We start from the raw sequence: 14,603 nt of genomic DNA, 5'->3' as shown, positions 1-14,603 counted from the left end.
TCCTTTCTGGTTTATAAGGCTCAATTCAAAAATCTCACCAACCAAGGTAGATGGTGAGTGGTGGAATTCTTTTTGTAGTTTATAAAAGCACCTAATTAATGTTCTTGTTTTTTTCAAAAAATTATGTTTATCAACGCATTGATTGCAATGCATGCATGCATAAAGTACATGCATTGGTCAATTTTCTCTCAATACTTGCATGCAATGATTTAATGCACTTGGAAATCTGAACATGTGATGGGAATCAACCAAATTGAGCCTTATAAAATGAAAAAACTAAAATTTTGAGATAAACCCTATAAACCGAAAAGGAGGGAGTATAAGTTATTCCCCACTATGATCAGCCTTAGAAGCAGTATGCACAATAGTCATGAGTTATGACAGATGGGTGAGACAAGAAATGATGATGGGGACTGGAGAGGGTGGTAGACAGTTGGGACAGAGCTGTCTTGTGCGATCGCTAGCTGCTTGCTCCTCCCGTTTGAAGCAAGCTGCCTTCGTCAATTCATCCCCGTGTGACCAAGCTGCCTGCATTCATCCCCGTGTGAACGTCCAAGGCAAACTCGCTCTCCTCTGGTGTCACGCTACAAAGTGTGTACTACTTGCAGTGCTGCATGACGCCAAGCCAACGCGCCAACGTATCAACAAGATGAAGTCTGTGATGGAGTTCGCCCTCCGCTGCTCCAAGATGCTAGCCCGATGGCTCTGCCCGGGGGCCGACGACGATCACGCCGCCATAGCCCGGAGGCTCGGCATGCTGCCCGACGACACCCTACCCCTATGGCTCGATCACGACGAGACCCTATCCCTATTGACCGGGGCACAGAAGGCCACGATAGCCCGGGCCGAGGCCGACCGCGCCGAAGCCCGCGGCAGCCTGCAGCCGTTCGCGCTCCGCCTGAACAAGCGCCTCGCCGACGACCACGCCGGCAGGAGCGGCAACCTCGCCTTCTCGCCGCTGTCCGTCTACGTGGCGCTCTCAATGGCGGCCACCGGCGCGCGCCAGCGGACCCTGGACGAGCTGCTCGGCGCGCCATCGCGGCACGACCTCACCTGGTACGTCTGCACGCTGGCCGAGCAGGCCCTCGCCGACCGGTCTCGCACGGGTGGCCCGCGCGTCAGCTTCGCGTGCCGCGTGTGGCACGACACAGCCATGCGCCTCCGCACACGCTACCGCGTCGCCACCGAGTGGGACTACAAGGCCGTCATCCACGCCGTGAGCTTCCACCAAGAGGTTGAGGAACAGATCAACGCATGGGCGGCGTCGTTGACGAACGGCCTCATCCCTCCGTCGTCGGCGGAGAGGCTTCGTCCCACCCCACCGACCTGGTGCTCGTCAACGCCATGTACTTCAAGGGACAGTGGAACAAGACATTCTTGGACAAGGCACGCCATCTGTTTCACCGCCTCGACCGCACCGCCGTCGACGCGCCCTTCATGCGCGGCTTCGGCGCACAAAGAATCGCGTGCCATGACGGCTTCAAGGTGCTCCAGCTGTGTTACAAGCAAGCCACCAAGCACCGGCTTCAAGGAGGCTGCCCCTTGCCGGCACCGATCTACTCCATGTTCGTCTTCCTTCCTGACGCGCTGGATGGGCTGTGGCGGCTCATCGACATGATCGCTTGCGACCCTGAATTTCTGCGCAAGCACCTGCCTAGGAGCGACGTCGAGGTCGGCGAGTTCCGGCTGCCTAAGCTCAAGGTCAGCTTCGGCATGACGATGAACGGCATTCTCCGGGGCATGGGGCTCAAGGAGGCTTTTGAGCCGGGGAAGGCCGATCTGTCCGACGTGACGGAGGACGGCCCAAGAGAAAGGAGGAGGCTGGAGCAGGTGGTCCACAGGGCCATCATTGAGGTGAACGAGGAAGGCACCGAGGCCACGGCTGCCACCATGATGGACACTTGCTTGCGCACTACTCTCTCCGTCCAGAAAAACTTGTCGGAGAAATGGATGTATCTAGACGGATTTAAGTTTTAGATACATTCATTTTTAGCCATTTCGACGACAAGTATTTCTGGACGGAGGGAGTAGTCAAGAAGCACCTCCGCCACCTCCTCCGCCACCGCTGCGTGTGGACTTCGTCGCCGACCATCCTTTTGCCTTCTTCGTCATCGAGGAGGTGTCTGGTGCCATCCTGTTTGCGGGTCATGTTCTTGACCCCATGATCAATTGACGCGCGTGGGGGGAGGACAGAACGCGCATGTATATGCTTGGATTCATGTATATGCACCTAGCGGCGAGCTTTATTTCTGTTTCTTTTGATCATGTGAGCCATAGTTCTAATGAGGTGGCTCATTTGCGTATGTTTGTTCACTAGAGTCTAGAGATATAGAGAGTTCAGTTCTGAGACTCATTTAGACTGAGAAAAACACCTAGTTCCAAAATGTTCAGAGATAGAGAGGTTGTAGACTTCATTTAGACTTGGAGAAACGCTAGTGCTAAAATGTTCAGAAATAGAGAGTTCAGAGATTTTTCATTTAGACGTGGGGAAACACTTGTGCTAAAATGTTCATAGATACAGAGTTGAGAGACTCATTTACACTTTGATAAATCACTAGTTCTGAAAATGTTCAGAGGTAGACAGTTGAGAGATTTCGTTTAGACATAGAGAAATGCTAGTGCTAAAATCTTCAGCCATAGAGAGTTGAGAGATTTCATTTCGACTTAGAGAAACACTAGTGCTAAATTGTTCAGAGATTCATTTAAGCTTAGACAAAGCACTAGTTCTAAAATGTTTGGGGATAGAGAGTTCGGATATTCATTGTTGTTGTCGAATATGCTAAAATAAATTCAGTTTTTGCGTATGCATTTTTTTGTTTTGTTTTCAGAGTTTTCTCCTACACAGTTTTTGTCGAGAGATTCACACATTAGATTGAGACCAAGCAGAGATGATTCACAAATACTAGTTTGAGTTCAGAGCTTTTACAAGATTTTTTTTCAAGAGCTGAGAGCAGACTCGTGATTTTTCCTTTTTTTTAGCAGAGTTTTGTGATTCCATGAGGAAGGCCACGTGCACGGCAGCTGCTTCTCCAGCCCCTTCAAATTGGTTATTGGTCCTGGTCCGCACCAAATTTTATCTCAGCACCGATTGCAATCATATTTTAGCAGAGTTTTTTTGTTTTTTGCGGGTGATATTTTAGCAGAGTTGAGAGATTGCGTCCTGGTTGGGAGTGCATTGCTCTGGCCGATTGATGCAACCTGCATCTTCTCATTTGATATTGAAACACAGAGCCTTGTCCTGATCTAGAAGCCAGCAGACGCCCATTTTACTAGGTATTCCCACTTCCAAATCTTGCGGACACAGGATGGCTGCCTAGGACGATGTTGTAGTACAAGGGGAGCAGACGCGTGGGTGGTGGTCGCGAACGTTCGACAATGCCTATGTGGCGGCCGGAGATGTACAGTGGCGGCGCCGTAGGAGGAGGGCGCGGATGCAAAGCAAGGGAGAGTAGGGGCGAAGTGGAAGAAAATGATACTGGGAGGGGGATTTGAGTGCGTCGAGGGGTCGGAGTCCTACATGGCTGCTGTCCGCACTCCCGCAAGGTCCCCCGTTTTGTTTTCAATTTTGTGAGAATGAGTGAGTCTTAACCGTTCGGCTGGCCGATACAGACCCGCGTTGGGTGACAAAACACGTCTGAACCACGCAGTGGACATATGCAGGCCATTTAAGGGTCTGCTTTGGAGATGCCCTTAGTTGGGTGTTAATTTCCCGAAAGATGTCGTTCCGGATTGAGATGGCCTTAGAGCATCTCCAATAACTGCCCTATAATAAGGCACAAAGTGTTTTTAGGGCATGAGTGGGCAAAAAAAAACCTCCAATAGCAGCCCAACATCAAAAAATAAATAAATAAAGGCAGCCCTAAATGAGGCTTTGCGTGCGGCACTAGCGTTGCAGTCACAAACTCGCGAGCGTGTCATAAATACCCCTCGTGCGGTCGTTTTTCTCCCGCGCACAACCGGAGGTTGCCGGATCCGCCTGCCCACCGCCGCCATAGACCCGCCACCCTAGACTACCGCCACTGCTCTGCCGCAACTTTCCAAGCCCCCCGTCCCTATTCCGGCCGCTGACTGGCCGTCGCCGCTCCGCCTTCCCCCGGATTTTGTCGCCGCACACGTTGCGGACGCCACGTCGATTGGCCATCGATCCGCTGTCATCGGGCTCGACGGTGGTCCCGCCGTGTCCCCTCTTGATGCCTTACCGACAGCCAGAGCTGCACAACCGTTCGTAGAACTACCGCAGCCGGGCGGAGTTCGGTGACATTGGGACGGCCACGTTGAGAGATACTTGGAGAAACATACAACTTGCTGCTGACAAGAAACCTCTAGAAAATATTATCATGCTCTTCCTTGTCCATTGAGACGTCATGAAAGTGTCATCTTGCGGACCCAGCAAGAAAATGACGTGTCCCACATGTGAATCACTCATATATCTAATTCAAAAATGGGTGTCACACTATATAGTATACTTGAAAAATAATTTCTTCATCCCATAATATAAGAAAATCTTGCAAAACGCTTATATTATGGGAGGAGTGAGTTACGATGCTTAGGGCATCTCCAAGGCTGCCCTATATATTTTTTCTTGTATCCGTCCGCGGACAGAGGGACCAGTCCATGAACAGTGATGTAGGAGCCGGTCATCCACCGCCATCCGCATACATTTCGAACAATTTTTTAACAAACTGAACGAAATTCATGCAATTCGGATGATATTCATAGAAACCGGATGACATTCATTGCAATCTGGGCAATTTTCATTTAAAAAATGGGGGCGGACCTAAACCTACACTGCGGTGGCGTCCGGCGTTCAAGCCCTTGTAGTTTCCTTCCTGCGACCGCGTCCTTCAACCACCGTCTTCATGAGCACCGGCAATAAGACCCATGAAGTGAAGGTGCGGTCGCCGGCGAGGAAGAGTAGAACATGTTGACCCACATATTTTCTCCTGCATCCGTCAGCGGACAGGGGGACCAGTCCACAGATAGTGATGCAGGAGCCGGCCATCCAATGCTATCCGTATACATTTCGAACAAATTTTTTAACTGGACGAGATTCATGCAATTCGGATGATATTCATACAAACCAGCCGGCATTCATTACAATCTGGACAATTTTCATTTTAATAAGGGGGCGGACCTAAACCTACACTGCGGTGGCGTCCGGCATTCAAGCCCTTTGTTGCTTCCTTCCTGTGACCTCGTTCTCCATCCGCCGTTTCCATGAGCACCGGAGGTAAGACCCATAAAGTGAAGGTGTGGTCGCCGGCGTGGAAGAGTAGAACATGCAGATAGACCGACCCACATGGGACACAAGGCCCCGCAACCTCCCATGCTCTACTTGTCCTCTGAGGAGTCTGTGCCTTGTCCGTCGCCGTAGACGTGACGTTTACGATGGAAATGAAGGCGCCGACACTCTCGTCGTCCCATCGGGCCGTCCAATATTTCGGCGGCGGTGTAGGACGTGCATCTGACATTGTTCTATTTCGCAATCGCTTGTAGCTACGCCTCAACGGCGGCCTGTTCTTGGCGAGCATCGGCTTGAGCGCGGGCAGCCTCATAGATCGCACGCTGCTCTGCGACGATGTTCAATTTGGCCCACGACCAGCCAGCCTCCTCGCTTGCGCACTCGCTGTTGATTTGGCCCTCGGCCAGCCAGTGCTGCTCGAGGAGGAACAAGTTGTACCGATCTTCCTCCCGTGTCTGCTGGAAAGCTAACATAGGCACCGACACAGACTGCTCCTCTGCCATGGCGGTGTTGAAGTGCGTCTGCTCCTGCTCCACGGTGAAGCTGGCATGCACAGGCGTAGTCTGCGGTGTCGTCGGAGCCCGTCTCCATCGTGGGGTCGTCGTCGTCGTCAAGGACCTCGGGCGAGCTGGCCAGAATGTCGGCCTCGGTCCATCTGGCACAACGGCTCTGCCAGGCAGCCGTAAGGGCGTCCACCTCTTGCTTCATCTCCATTGAAAGGCTCTCCCATCGAGCGTTGCCACCCACAGTCATGGCGGATGTGGTGCAAGGGAGCAGGATGAGGAGTGGCTTCTGTTGTGGGGTGTAGTTAGCCGGGTGTGGTTGCCTTTAAATAGCGGATTCGGGTGATGCGAGGCGTCCGGGTGCGTTAATGCTCAGTGGTCCTACTTAGTTGCGACATACGGATGGACGAGGCATTGAATGTGCGTGATAGATATACATCACGTCCCGTCTAGTAATGTGTCTCCGGTAATGAATAGACGCAGACACGGGAATGCGTCGGAGGCAACGCCCTCGGCCGGTTGCCTCTTCAATGCGGGAGCCAGTGAGAGGCCACATCCGCTCTTGGCCGATGTCATTACAGAGTGGCCGCTCGAAATGAATGTGAGCAGCTGGTGTCGGACAGGAAGGTGCTCGGGCGAGGGGAAGGGTTTTTAGTGGGCCAGGTGACCAGAAGCGGGCATGTTCGGACACCCGCAAAGTCTTCACTTTGCCTTCGATTTGCGGGAGTAAGTGTGTTTGGACCGTCTTGCGGATTAGTGCAGAACCGCAGGATGACAACACATGTCCGGACGGCGCGGTTTGTCTCTTCTTTATATAAAACTTACTATAGTTTTGCAATACAAAAACTTCGTGTGTTGTAGAAAGAGACAAGGAAGGGAGCGGTGCTATGGACTAAGACCCACGTGGTTTCCAGAGAAATCTATTGAAACTGTGACGGAAGCGCTTTCTGCGATTTGTTGTCGGATGATGTCGGTGGATCGCTATTGTATTTTTACGTAATATAAATTTATATTGAAATTATATTTAATCTGATTAGAAATTTCGGAATAAAAATATTTCGAATCCCATCAACATGTGGGAAATTTTATTGAATTATGTTTTCAACTGTTGGTTGAAATGGGCTGTACTTTTAACAAACTGTAAATGGGTTGTACTTTTAACAAACTGTAAATGGGTTGTAGTAAATTGTTGGGGAACGTAGTAATTTCAAAAAATTTCCTACGCACACGCAAGATCATGATGATGGCATAGCAACGAGAGGGGAGAGTATTGTCCACGTACCCTCGTAGACCGTAAGCGGAAGCGTTATGACAACGCGCTTGATGTAGTCGTACGTCTTCACGATCCGACCGATCCAAGCACCGAGCGTACGGCACCTCCGAGTTCAGCACAGGTTCAGCTCGATGACGATCTCCGGCCTCCGATCCAGCCGAGCTCCGGAGATGAGTTCCGTCAGCACGACGGCGTGATGACGATGTTGATGTTCTACCGGCGCAGAGCTTCGCCTAAACTCCGCGACGATATGACCGAGGTGGAATATGGTGGAAGGGGGCACCGCACACGGCTAAGGAACGATCCGTAGATCAACTTGTGTCTATGGGGTGCCCCCTGCCCCCGTATATAAAGGAGGGAGGGGGAGGCCGGCCGGCCCTTGTTGGGCGCGCCAGGAGGAGGAGTCCTCCTCCTAGTAGGAGTAGGATTCCTCCTTTCCTACTCCTACTAGGAGGGGAAGGAAGGGGGAGAGGAGGGGAAGGAAAAGAGGGGGCGCCGCCCCCCCTCCTAGTCCAATTCGGACCAGAGGGAGAGGGGGCGCGCGGCCCCTCCTGGCCGCCCCTCTCTCTTCCCACCAAGGCCCATGTGGCCCATTAACTCTCCGGGGGGGTTCCGGTAACCCTCCGGCACTCCGGTTTTCTCCGAAATCACCCGGAACACTTCCGGTGTCCAAATATAGTCGTCCAATATATCAATCTTTATGTCTCGATCATTTTCGAGACTCCTCGTCATGTCCCGTGATCACATCCGGGACTCCGAACAAACTTCGGTACATCAAAACTTATAAACTCATAATAAAACTGTCATCGTAACGTTAAGCGTGCGGACCCTACGGGTTCGAGAACTATGTAGACATGACCTAGAACTATTCTCGGTCAATAACCAATAGCGGAACTGGATGCTCATATTGGTTCCTACATATTCTACGAAGATCTTTATCGGTCAAACCGCATAACAACATACGTTGTTCCCTTTGTCATCGGTATGTTACTTGCCCGAGATTTGATCGTCGGTATGCAATACCTAGTTCAATCTCGTTACCGGCAAGTCTCTTTACTCGTTCTGTAACAATCATCTTATAACTAACTCATTAGTTACAATGCTTGCAAGGCTTAGGTGATGAGTATTACCGAGAGGGCCCAGAGATACCTCCCGACAATCAGAGTGACAAAACCTAATCTCGAAATACGCCAACTCAACATGTACCTTCGGAGACACCTGTAGTACTCCTTTATAATCACCCAGTTACGTTGTGACGTTTGGTAGCACCCAAAGTGTTCCTCCGGTAAACGGGAATTGCATAATCTCATAGTTACATGAACATGTATAAGTCATGAAGAAAGCAATAGCAACATACTAAACAATCAAGTGCTAGGCTAACGGAATGGGTCATGTCAATCATATCATTCTCCTAATGATGTGATCCTGTTAATCAAATGACAACTCTTTTGTCCATGGCTAGGAAACTTAACCATCTTTGATTCACGAGCTAGTCAAGTAGAGGCATACTAGTGACACTATGTTTGTCTATGTATTCACACATGTATTATGTTTCCGGTTAATACAATTCTAGCATGAATAATAAACATTTATCATGGAATAAGGAAATAAATAATAACTTTATTATTGCCTCTAGGGCATATTTCCTTCATAAATTTCATTAGAATTCAAAAATGGGCTGCACATTCTTACAAATCTCAAATGGGCTATAAGTTCTCTGCCACACACTTTTGGCGTTACTAAGTTGACGCGTCCCCTAAAAAAACAGAGTTGACGCGTATGCAAGGCTTTGTCAACTTATAGTCAACACACGGTTCTAGCAGCAGTGGTCGTTGGATGTCCATCCAACGAATGTTGTGCTTCTTCTTCAATCTTGGATATTCTAACTTCACCCGCCCAAAAAATGATTCCCCCTCTGATGTCTGGGGCGCACCGTTTCGGAAGCTGACCTGTGGGCCTACTAAGTTGACGTACCAAGGGCTTTGTCAACTTAGTCAATATAAACGATTCTAGCTGCAGTGACCGTACGATGTCCATCAAACGACCGTCGTGCTTCTTCAACCTCTGGTCTTCTTGCTCTAGCCGCCCAAAGCAGCGTCGGTCGTGCCGCCTGCTGCTGCCCCATGTGGCCGGCTATGCTGCCGTGGAGGCCTCACCGCCCCCTACTACTCCCACCGCTGGCCAGGCCATCCCTCCACTCACCCACACCCCCTGTTATTCTGCGGCGACGGCAGCGCAGCCGAACCAGTGAACCCTCGTACTCCTCTTCGCGTGTGCATCCACTGCCGCGTCTTCTCCGGCTCCGTGTCGTCCCCTTCCTAGGCCTCGCCGTCGTCCACCGTCGTGGTGCTCTCGGCGCGGCGTGGTCAACGTGGTCAAGGAACCACTTCCATCGGACGTGGACTGTACGTGGGAGAGGCTGACAGCTGGGTCCACGGCAGCCGCAAGGAAGTGCCTCCTTATTACGCGCAAAATAATTATTCTTTCACCTGACAGCGGGGACCTAGCGGACGGGCCATGATATTTCGCGAAAAAAATGATTCACCCCTTGACTGTTGGGACCCACGAGCTACATCTTCGCACGCATGGAAGTGCGTTTGAAAAAAAAATGATTTGGCCCCCTGACTGTTGGGACCCACCAGCTACATTTTCGCACGCAAGGAAGTGCGTCCGAAAAAAATGATTCGCCCCCCGACTGCTGGGACTCACCAGCTACACCTTCTCATGCAAGGAAGTGCGTTCGGGCAAAAAAAATACAAAACGGTTCACCCCCCTGACTGCTGGAACCCACCAGCTATGTCTTCGCACACAAGGAAGTGGCTGACAGTCGGGACCCACCTGGTCGAAGCGTATGTAGCATTGTCATTCTGGTCGCGAACGTGTACGTACATATATACTGGTCGATGTAGAGGCGCGCACGTGTCGTAGTAGTGGCGCGCACGTAGCATGTACACGTACGTACAGCGGCCAGGGTGCAAGAAAAAAAATACGGCCATGTACGTATATACGGGCAGGGTCTCGAACGCCTACTCGCGCATACGTATGGCCAGGGCTCGTGACATGGCTGGGTCGGAACAGAGAAAAGGAAACAGCATCGTCGTTCGTGTTCAATGGCGGGAAGGGCACGGGAGGATACGTCGTGTTCATCGGGAGGCAACGGAATGCATCGTGTTCATCGGGAGGCAATGGAACGCGTGGGAGCCAACCGGCTGGGTCGGAACGGAATGCGTGGTCGTGTTCATCGGGAGGGCTTGGACGGAACAGGCGATGGAAATGAGGCCTGGCATACCGCAGAACGGAAAAAACGGCCTTGTGTTCGACCGGTCAGGTTCGAAACGGGGGTCCTGTTGATCGGGAGGGGTGTGGCGTACCGCAAAACGGAGGAAACGGACCTCCTACGGTCGAAACGAGGTCCTGTTGATCGGGAGGGATGTGGCGTACCGCAAAACGGAGGAAACGGACCTCCTACGGTCGAAACGGGAGTCCTGTTGATCGGGAGGGGTGTGGCGTACCGTGAAACGGACAAAACGGATTTGTGTTGGAGCGCTACGGTCGAAACGAGGATCCTGTTCATCGGGAGGGGTGTGGCGTACCCAAAACGGGACTCAACGGGATACTGTTCATCTCCACCGTCGACCTCCTCCAGCCTCCACGGGCTACCATCGACCTTCTCCAGCCTCCACGGGCTCCTGTTCATCCAGCCTCCACCGCGCGCTACTCCACCAGCTACTGTTCAACCACCCCTCCACGGGCACCCCTCCACCTTCTACTGTTCATCCAGCCCTCCACACCACGGGGGCCTGTTCAACCACCCTCCACGGGCACCCCTCCGCCGTCTACTATTCATCAAGCCCTCCACATCACGGGGTCCTGTTCATTCAGAGGCAACGTCACCACTCACTGTTCATCCAACCCCCCTTCCCCCGCAACGCTCACTGTTCATCCAATCGATCGGCTTCAGTTAGCAGCAATAGCGAAGGAATCGCTCGATCCGGTTCAGTTAACAGTCATCGATCGATCGCTCGGGTTCAGTTACCCGTAGCCTGCAGTGCAATCGCTTAGGTTCAGTTAGAGCCCAACGCCTCGCTCGGGTTCAGTTAGAGCCAACGCCTCGCACACACGCGCGTACGTGTACGAGAGAAACGCGCATCGCTCAGCCCCCGACCTCCCACCGTAACCGGGAACTCCCCGAAATTTTCCTCGCCCTCACTTCTACCATGATTTTTTTCGTCATGGACGGCCCAAAGAATGTCATGCAGCTGCTTCTCCGGTCCGCCAGGACGAAAAACCCATTTTCTGTCATGATTTTTTGTCATAGAAGTAGGAGCCACCACATCTATGATGATACCGGGTTTTGTCACAATTATCGTCATAGAAGTGTCATATGTATGACAGGAAAAAAATTCGTTCGGCCCAAAATGTCACGGATGTATTTTTTTTGTAGTGTTGTGATTTCTCTACTTTACCCTTGTACACCTTCCGATGCAATTCCGAGGTGATATGCATACTCTTCAACTGAGACTTCACCCCCACTCCAACATCATACCTTCCAATAAGTTTAACCTCATCATTTGGGTCCATCCAATGTAACACATTTCTAACTTTCACAACTACATCCTCATATGTTGGGCTATACTCAAATATCATGTGTTCTTCCCCTTCATCGTCATTGCCATTCATAAATGTCTCCTTATCCAAATAATGGAGATTCACGAGACTACCCATCTAAATAAATTTTAGAAAATGTCAATGATAGGTGGCAACATAATATGGGACAATATCCATTGTGCATCCCATGGATCGATAAAAGTTCTATGCAATACATTTAAGCAACAAAACAAATAACAACTAAAGAACAAAATATCATGGCTTAACCCTAACAACTAATAATGACTTTGCCTAACACTAACCCTAACCCTAAAAATAACCAAAACAATAACCACAAATCTAGCTACAAACAACAAAGTTAGCACACTACACATGGTCAATCACACATATACAACCCTAGATCTAGATCTACCATCCATCAGATCCATTGATTTCACACAAAAATGAGCACAACTAGGGTTTGCATAAAATGAAGCAATGCCATCAAATAAGTTGATTCCAACCAACCAAAAAGAAGAGAGTGGGGGAGGTACCTTGAGTGATGAAAATGGCCTAAATCCACTGGAGAAAACTCAAGCAAAGGAGATGAATTTGATGGAGCCCTAGGATGGGGGAGAGAGGGGCTCAGCTCGGGGAAGAAAGGATTTGGGGGCGAATGGGCGGCTTGTGGGGCCCACCAAACCCCAGCCATTGGTTTTGTGCATTCAACACCCTACCGCCACTGTCTCCGGCAGTAGGCTGCCTAACCCTACCGCCACGGTCTGTGGCGGTAGCCATTTATCCACGTCAGCAAGCAGACGGCGTCGTCGACGTTGATCCAGTCCTACTACCATCACCTGTGGCGATAGAAAAATGGTCAGATTCGAAAAAAATGTCAGATGCGGCTAAACGACAGCAAAAGGGTCAAAACAGTGACGCAGAAACTTTAGCGTCTCGGAGAAAGTCTCGCGGCAAGCAAACTGGTGGAGCCGTACGTACAGTATTATATGTACTGTATGTCGTAAGTTTATCTTTCTCCGATTACCTTTTTTTCTTTTTTTTCTTTCGATGTAACTCCTTCTCTAATTTTTTTTTTGAGGGGCAACTCTTTCTCTAATTATCACTTGAGAAGAATTCTTTCTCCGGATCGACTTGGGCTGGTATGGGCCTGAGCTAACAAGGCCAGTCGGAGAGCGGCCTGGCCCGTTCACTTCTGGCATATATATACATACCTCTGTTCCTATCTCCTCCCTGATAAACGAAACCCAGCCCTAGAAGCCGCCGCCGCCTCCAATAAACCCGATGGCTTTGCGCTCCATCGCCAGAAAGTTGCCGGCCCTCGGTGCCAGGTCGCCGCCGATGGGCCCCCGTATCGGGCCGGTCCACGCGCTCTCGCCGGCGGCGGGTTCTCGCCTCATGTCCCACGGTGGCAGTGGCACGGTAAGTTTTGTTCGATTTCTCGCAAGCCAAGTTAAATCGGATCCCCGCTGGTGCGGTTTTGCTCTAATTTTTCCCCAATTTTGTGTAATTTACAACTTGTTAGAGAAATCACTCACCCCAAGTTAGATCTGATCCCAGCCCCCCTCTAGTATCATCTTTTTAGAGAAATCAATCACCCTTGTACTACTTTTTAGTGGATGTTGGGATGGTGAAAGTCTTTCTGGACAACGATGTTCCATTATTAAGGCACTAGTGTTTATACTTATTTAGATTTGGCGGTAGACCAAGATAAAAAAACAATTATTGCATCTTTCATCCGTCTTGAGAGGCATCCATGATGTATTCACTGTACTGCAACTTCTTTATGAATTTCTAGCATTTGTAACACATGTCCTTCAAATTTTTATAGGGGGGACAAGTGGTTTATTCTGATGATGATAAAACGCTGGCCAAACAGCGTGAGGAAATAAAGCGCATGACTGCAGAGTTTGACCAGAGTATGAAGGATATATCCAAGAATTTGGATGATATGGATTTAGCTGAGAGGTAAATTCCTTAATACAGTATACAACTGAACGAGCCTTTTTACCCTACTAGTACTGTTTCTGGACGCTGTTTATTGAGCAGGCTACTGTGGTTTTTTTAGACGCAAAGTAGTTCTCATATGTTAATTTTGTGTATATTTTATTTTTTCTGAGATAAACCTAGTTGCAGAACAATATTCTGTGTAAGTTGTGAAAAATAATAGGTAACATTGTATCTTCTAACACATTCGCTCTTTGCAGGCGTAGCAAGGAGGACTTGGCAAATTTCCACAGGAGGCTGGATAACATGCAGAAGGTGGTCAATGTTGCTCTTATTGTGCTGGTGCCTACAAGCATTATGATTTTTTTGTCTCTGTAGTATCATCTCTCCTGGTTGGTTAAGAAATCCTAATTTATTAGTGGGTTAGAAACCCTATCGTTGTTTGTGCATGGTATGCTAGGCTTAACCCACTTTCTGAGGTAAAGTATATATGTGTTTTTCTTGTTTGGAATTATATATTTATCTTAATGGACGTAGAAGCACGTGTTTGAGTATATCCATTCTTTTTTCTATCGGAGAGAACGCAACCAAGCCCGGAACTATGCCGTGGAAATGTCTGTGAAGAGTGGTTGCAGCGCGCAAACATACTGCAAAATCACTTGTTTGTAAAAAAATTGCGGGCTCCTGCATAGTTCGGGCCGAATCTGCTATATCCACCTGCTGTCGCTGCCTGAGCTGCTGCCGCGCAAGGAGGCATTGCTGCGAGAGACGCGAGCTCTGCCCGCTGGCCCTAGCCGAGGCTGGAGAGGCGATGGCCCGTGGGCGGTGGCTCCGTGGTGGTTTGGCAGCGAGTGGCGGAGCTGTGACCTCCCTGCCCATGGCAGATCTTGCACGAGAGCTCGACCGGGACAAAGGTCCCAATTGCAGTTTTTATTGAGTCCAGGGGGCTTTATGTTGTTTTGTCAACAATTTACCGGGATTTGTTCTGCTCTCGCACATATCACAGCCTAAAAACTCCTAAAAGACAGCCTAG

General features: G+C 50.0%; 1 protein-coding gene and 1 pseudogene across 1 annotated transcript; both read left to right on the top strand.

Annotated features, from left to right (window-relative positions):
• Window positions 1-637: 637 nt before the first annotated feature.
• On the top strand, window positions 638-2,173 carry LOC123040092 (serpin-Z2B-like; annotated as a pseudogene).
• A 10,670-nt stretch (window positions 2,174-12,843) lies between these two features.
• On the top strand, window positions 12,844-14,124 carry LOC123040091 (uncharacterized). The gene is made up of 3 exons (XM_044463030.1): window positions 12,844-13,045; window positions 13,455-13,591; window positions 13,831-14,124. Exons 1-3 carry the CDS (start codon window positions 12,908-12,910, stop codon window positions 13,946-13,948), a joined length of 393 nt encoding a protein of 130 aa, XP_044318965.1. The 5' UTR covers window positions 12,844-12,907; the 3' UTR covers window positions 13,949-14,124.
• Window positions 14,125-14,603: the final 479 nt, after the last annotated feature.

Source organism: Triticum aestivum, chromosome 2B (assembly GCF_018294505.1).
Source record: "Triticum aestivum cultivar Chinese Spring chromosome 2B, IWGSC CS RefSeq v2.1, whole genome shotgun sequence".
In the NCBI taxonomy this organism is placed as follows: domain Eukaryota; kingdom Viridiplantae; phylum Streptophyta; class Magnoliopsida; order Poales; family Poaceae; genus Triticum; species Triticum aestivum.
Note: the sequence above shows the minus strand (reverse complement) of the source record. Positions and strands in the feature narration are given on the sequence as shown.

Coding starts and splice junctions, on each gene's coding strand:
- LOC123040091 (XM_044463030.1), top strand. CDS start 12,908: ATGGCTTTGCGCTCCATCGCCAGAAAGTTGCCGGCCCTCGGTGCCAGG. Junction 13,046..13,454: donor CCCACGGTGGCAGTGGCACG/GTAAGTTTTGTT, acceptor AAATTTTTATAG/GGGGGACAAGTGGTTTATTC. Junction 13,592..13,830: donor GATATGGATTTAGCTGAGAG/GTAAATTCCTTA, acceptor CGCTCTTTGCAG/GCGTAGCAAGGAGGACTTGG.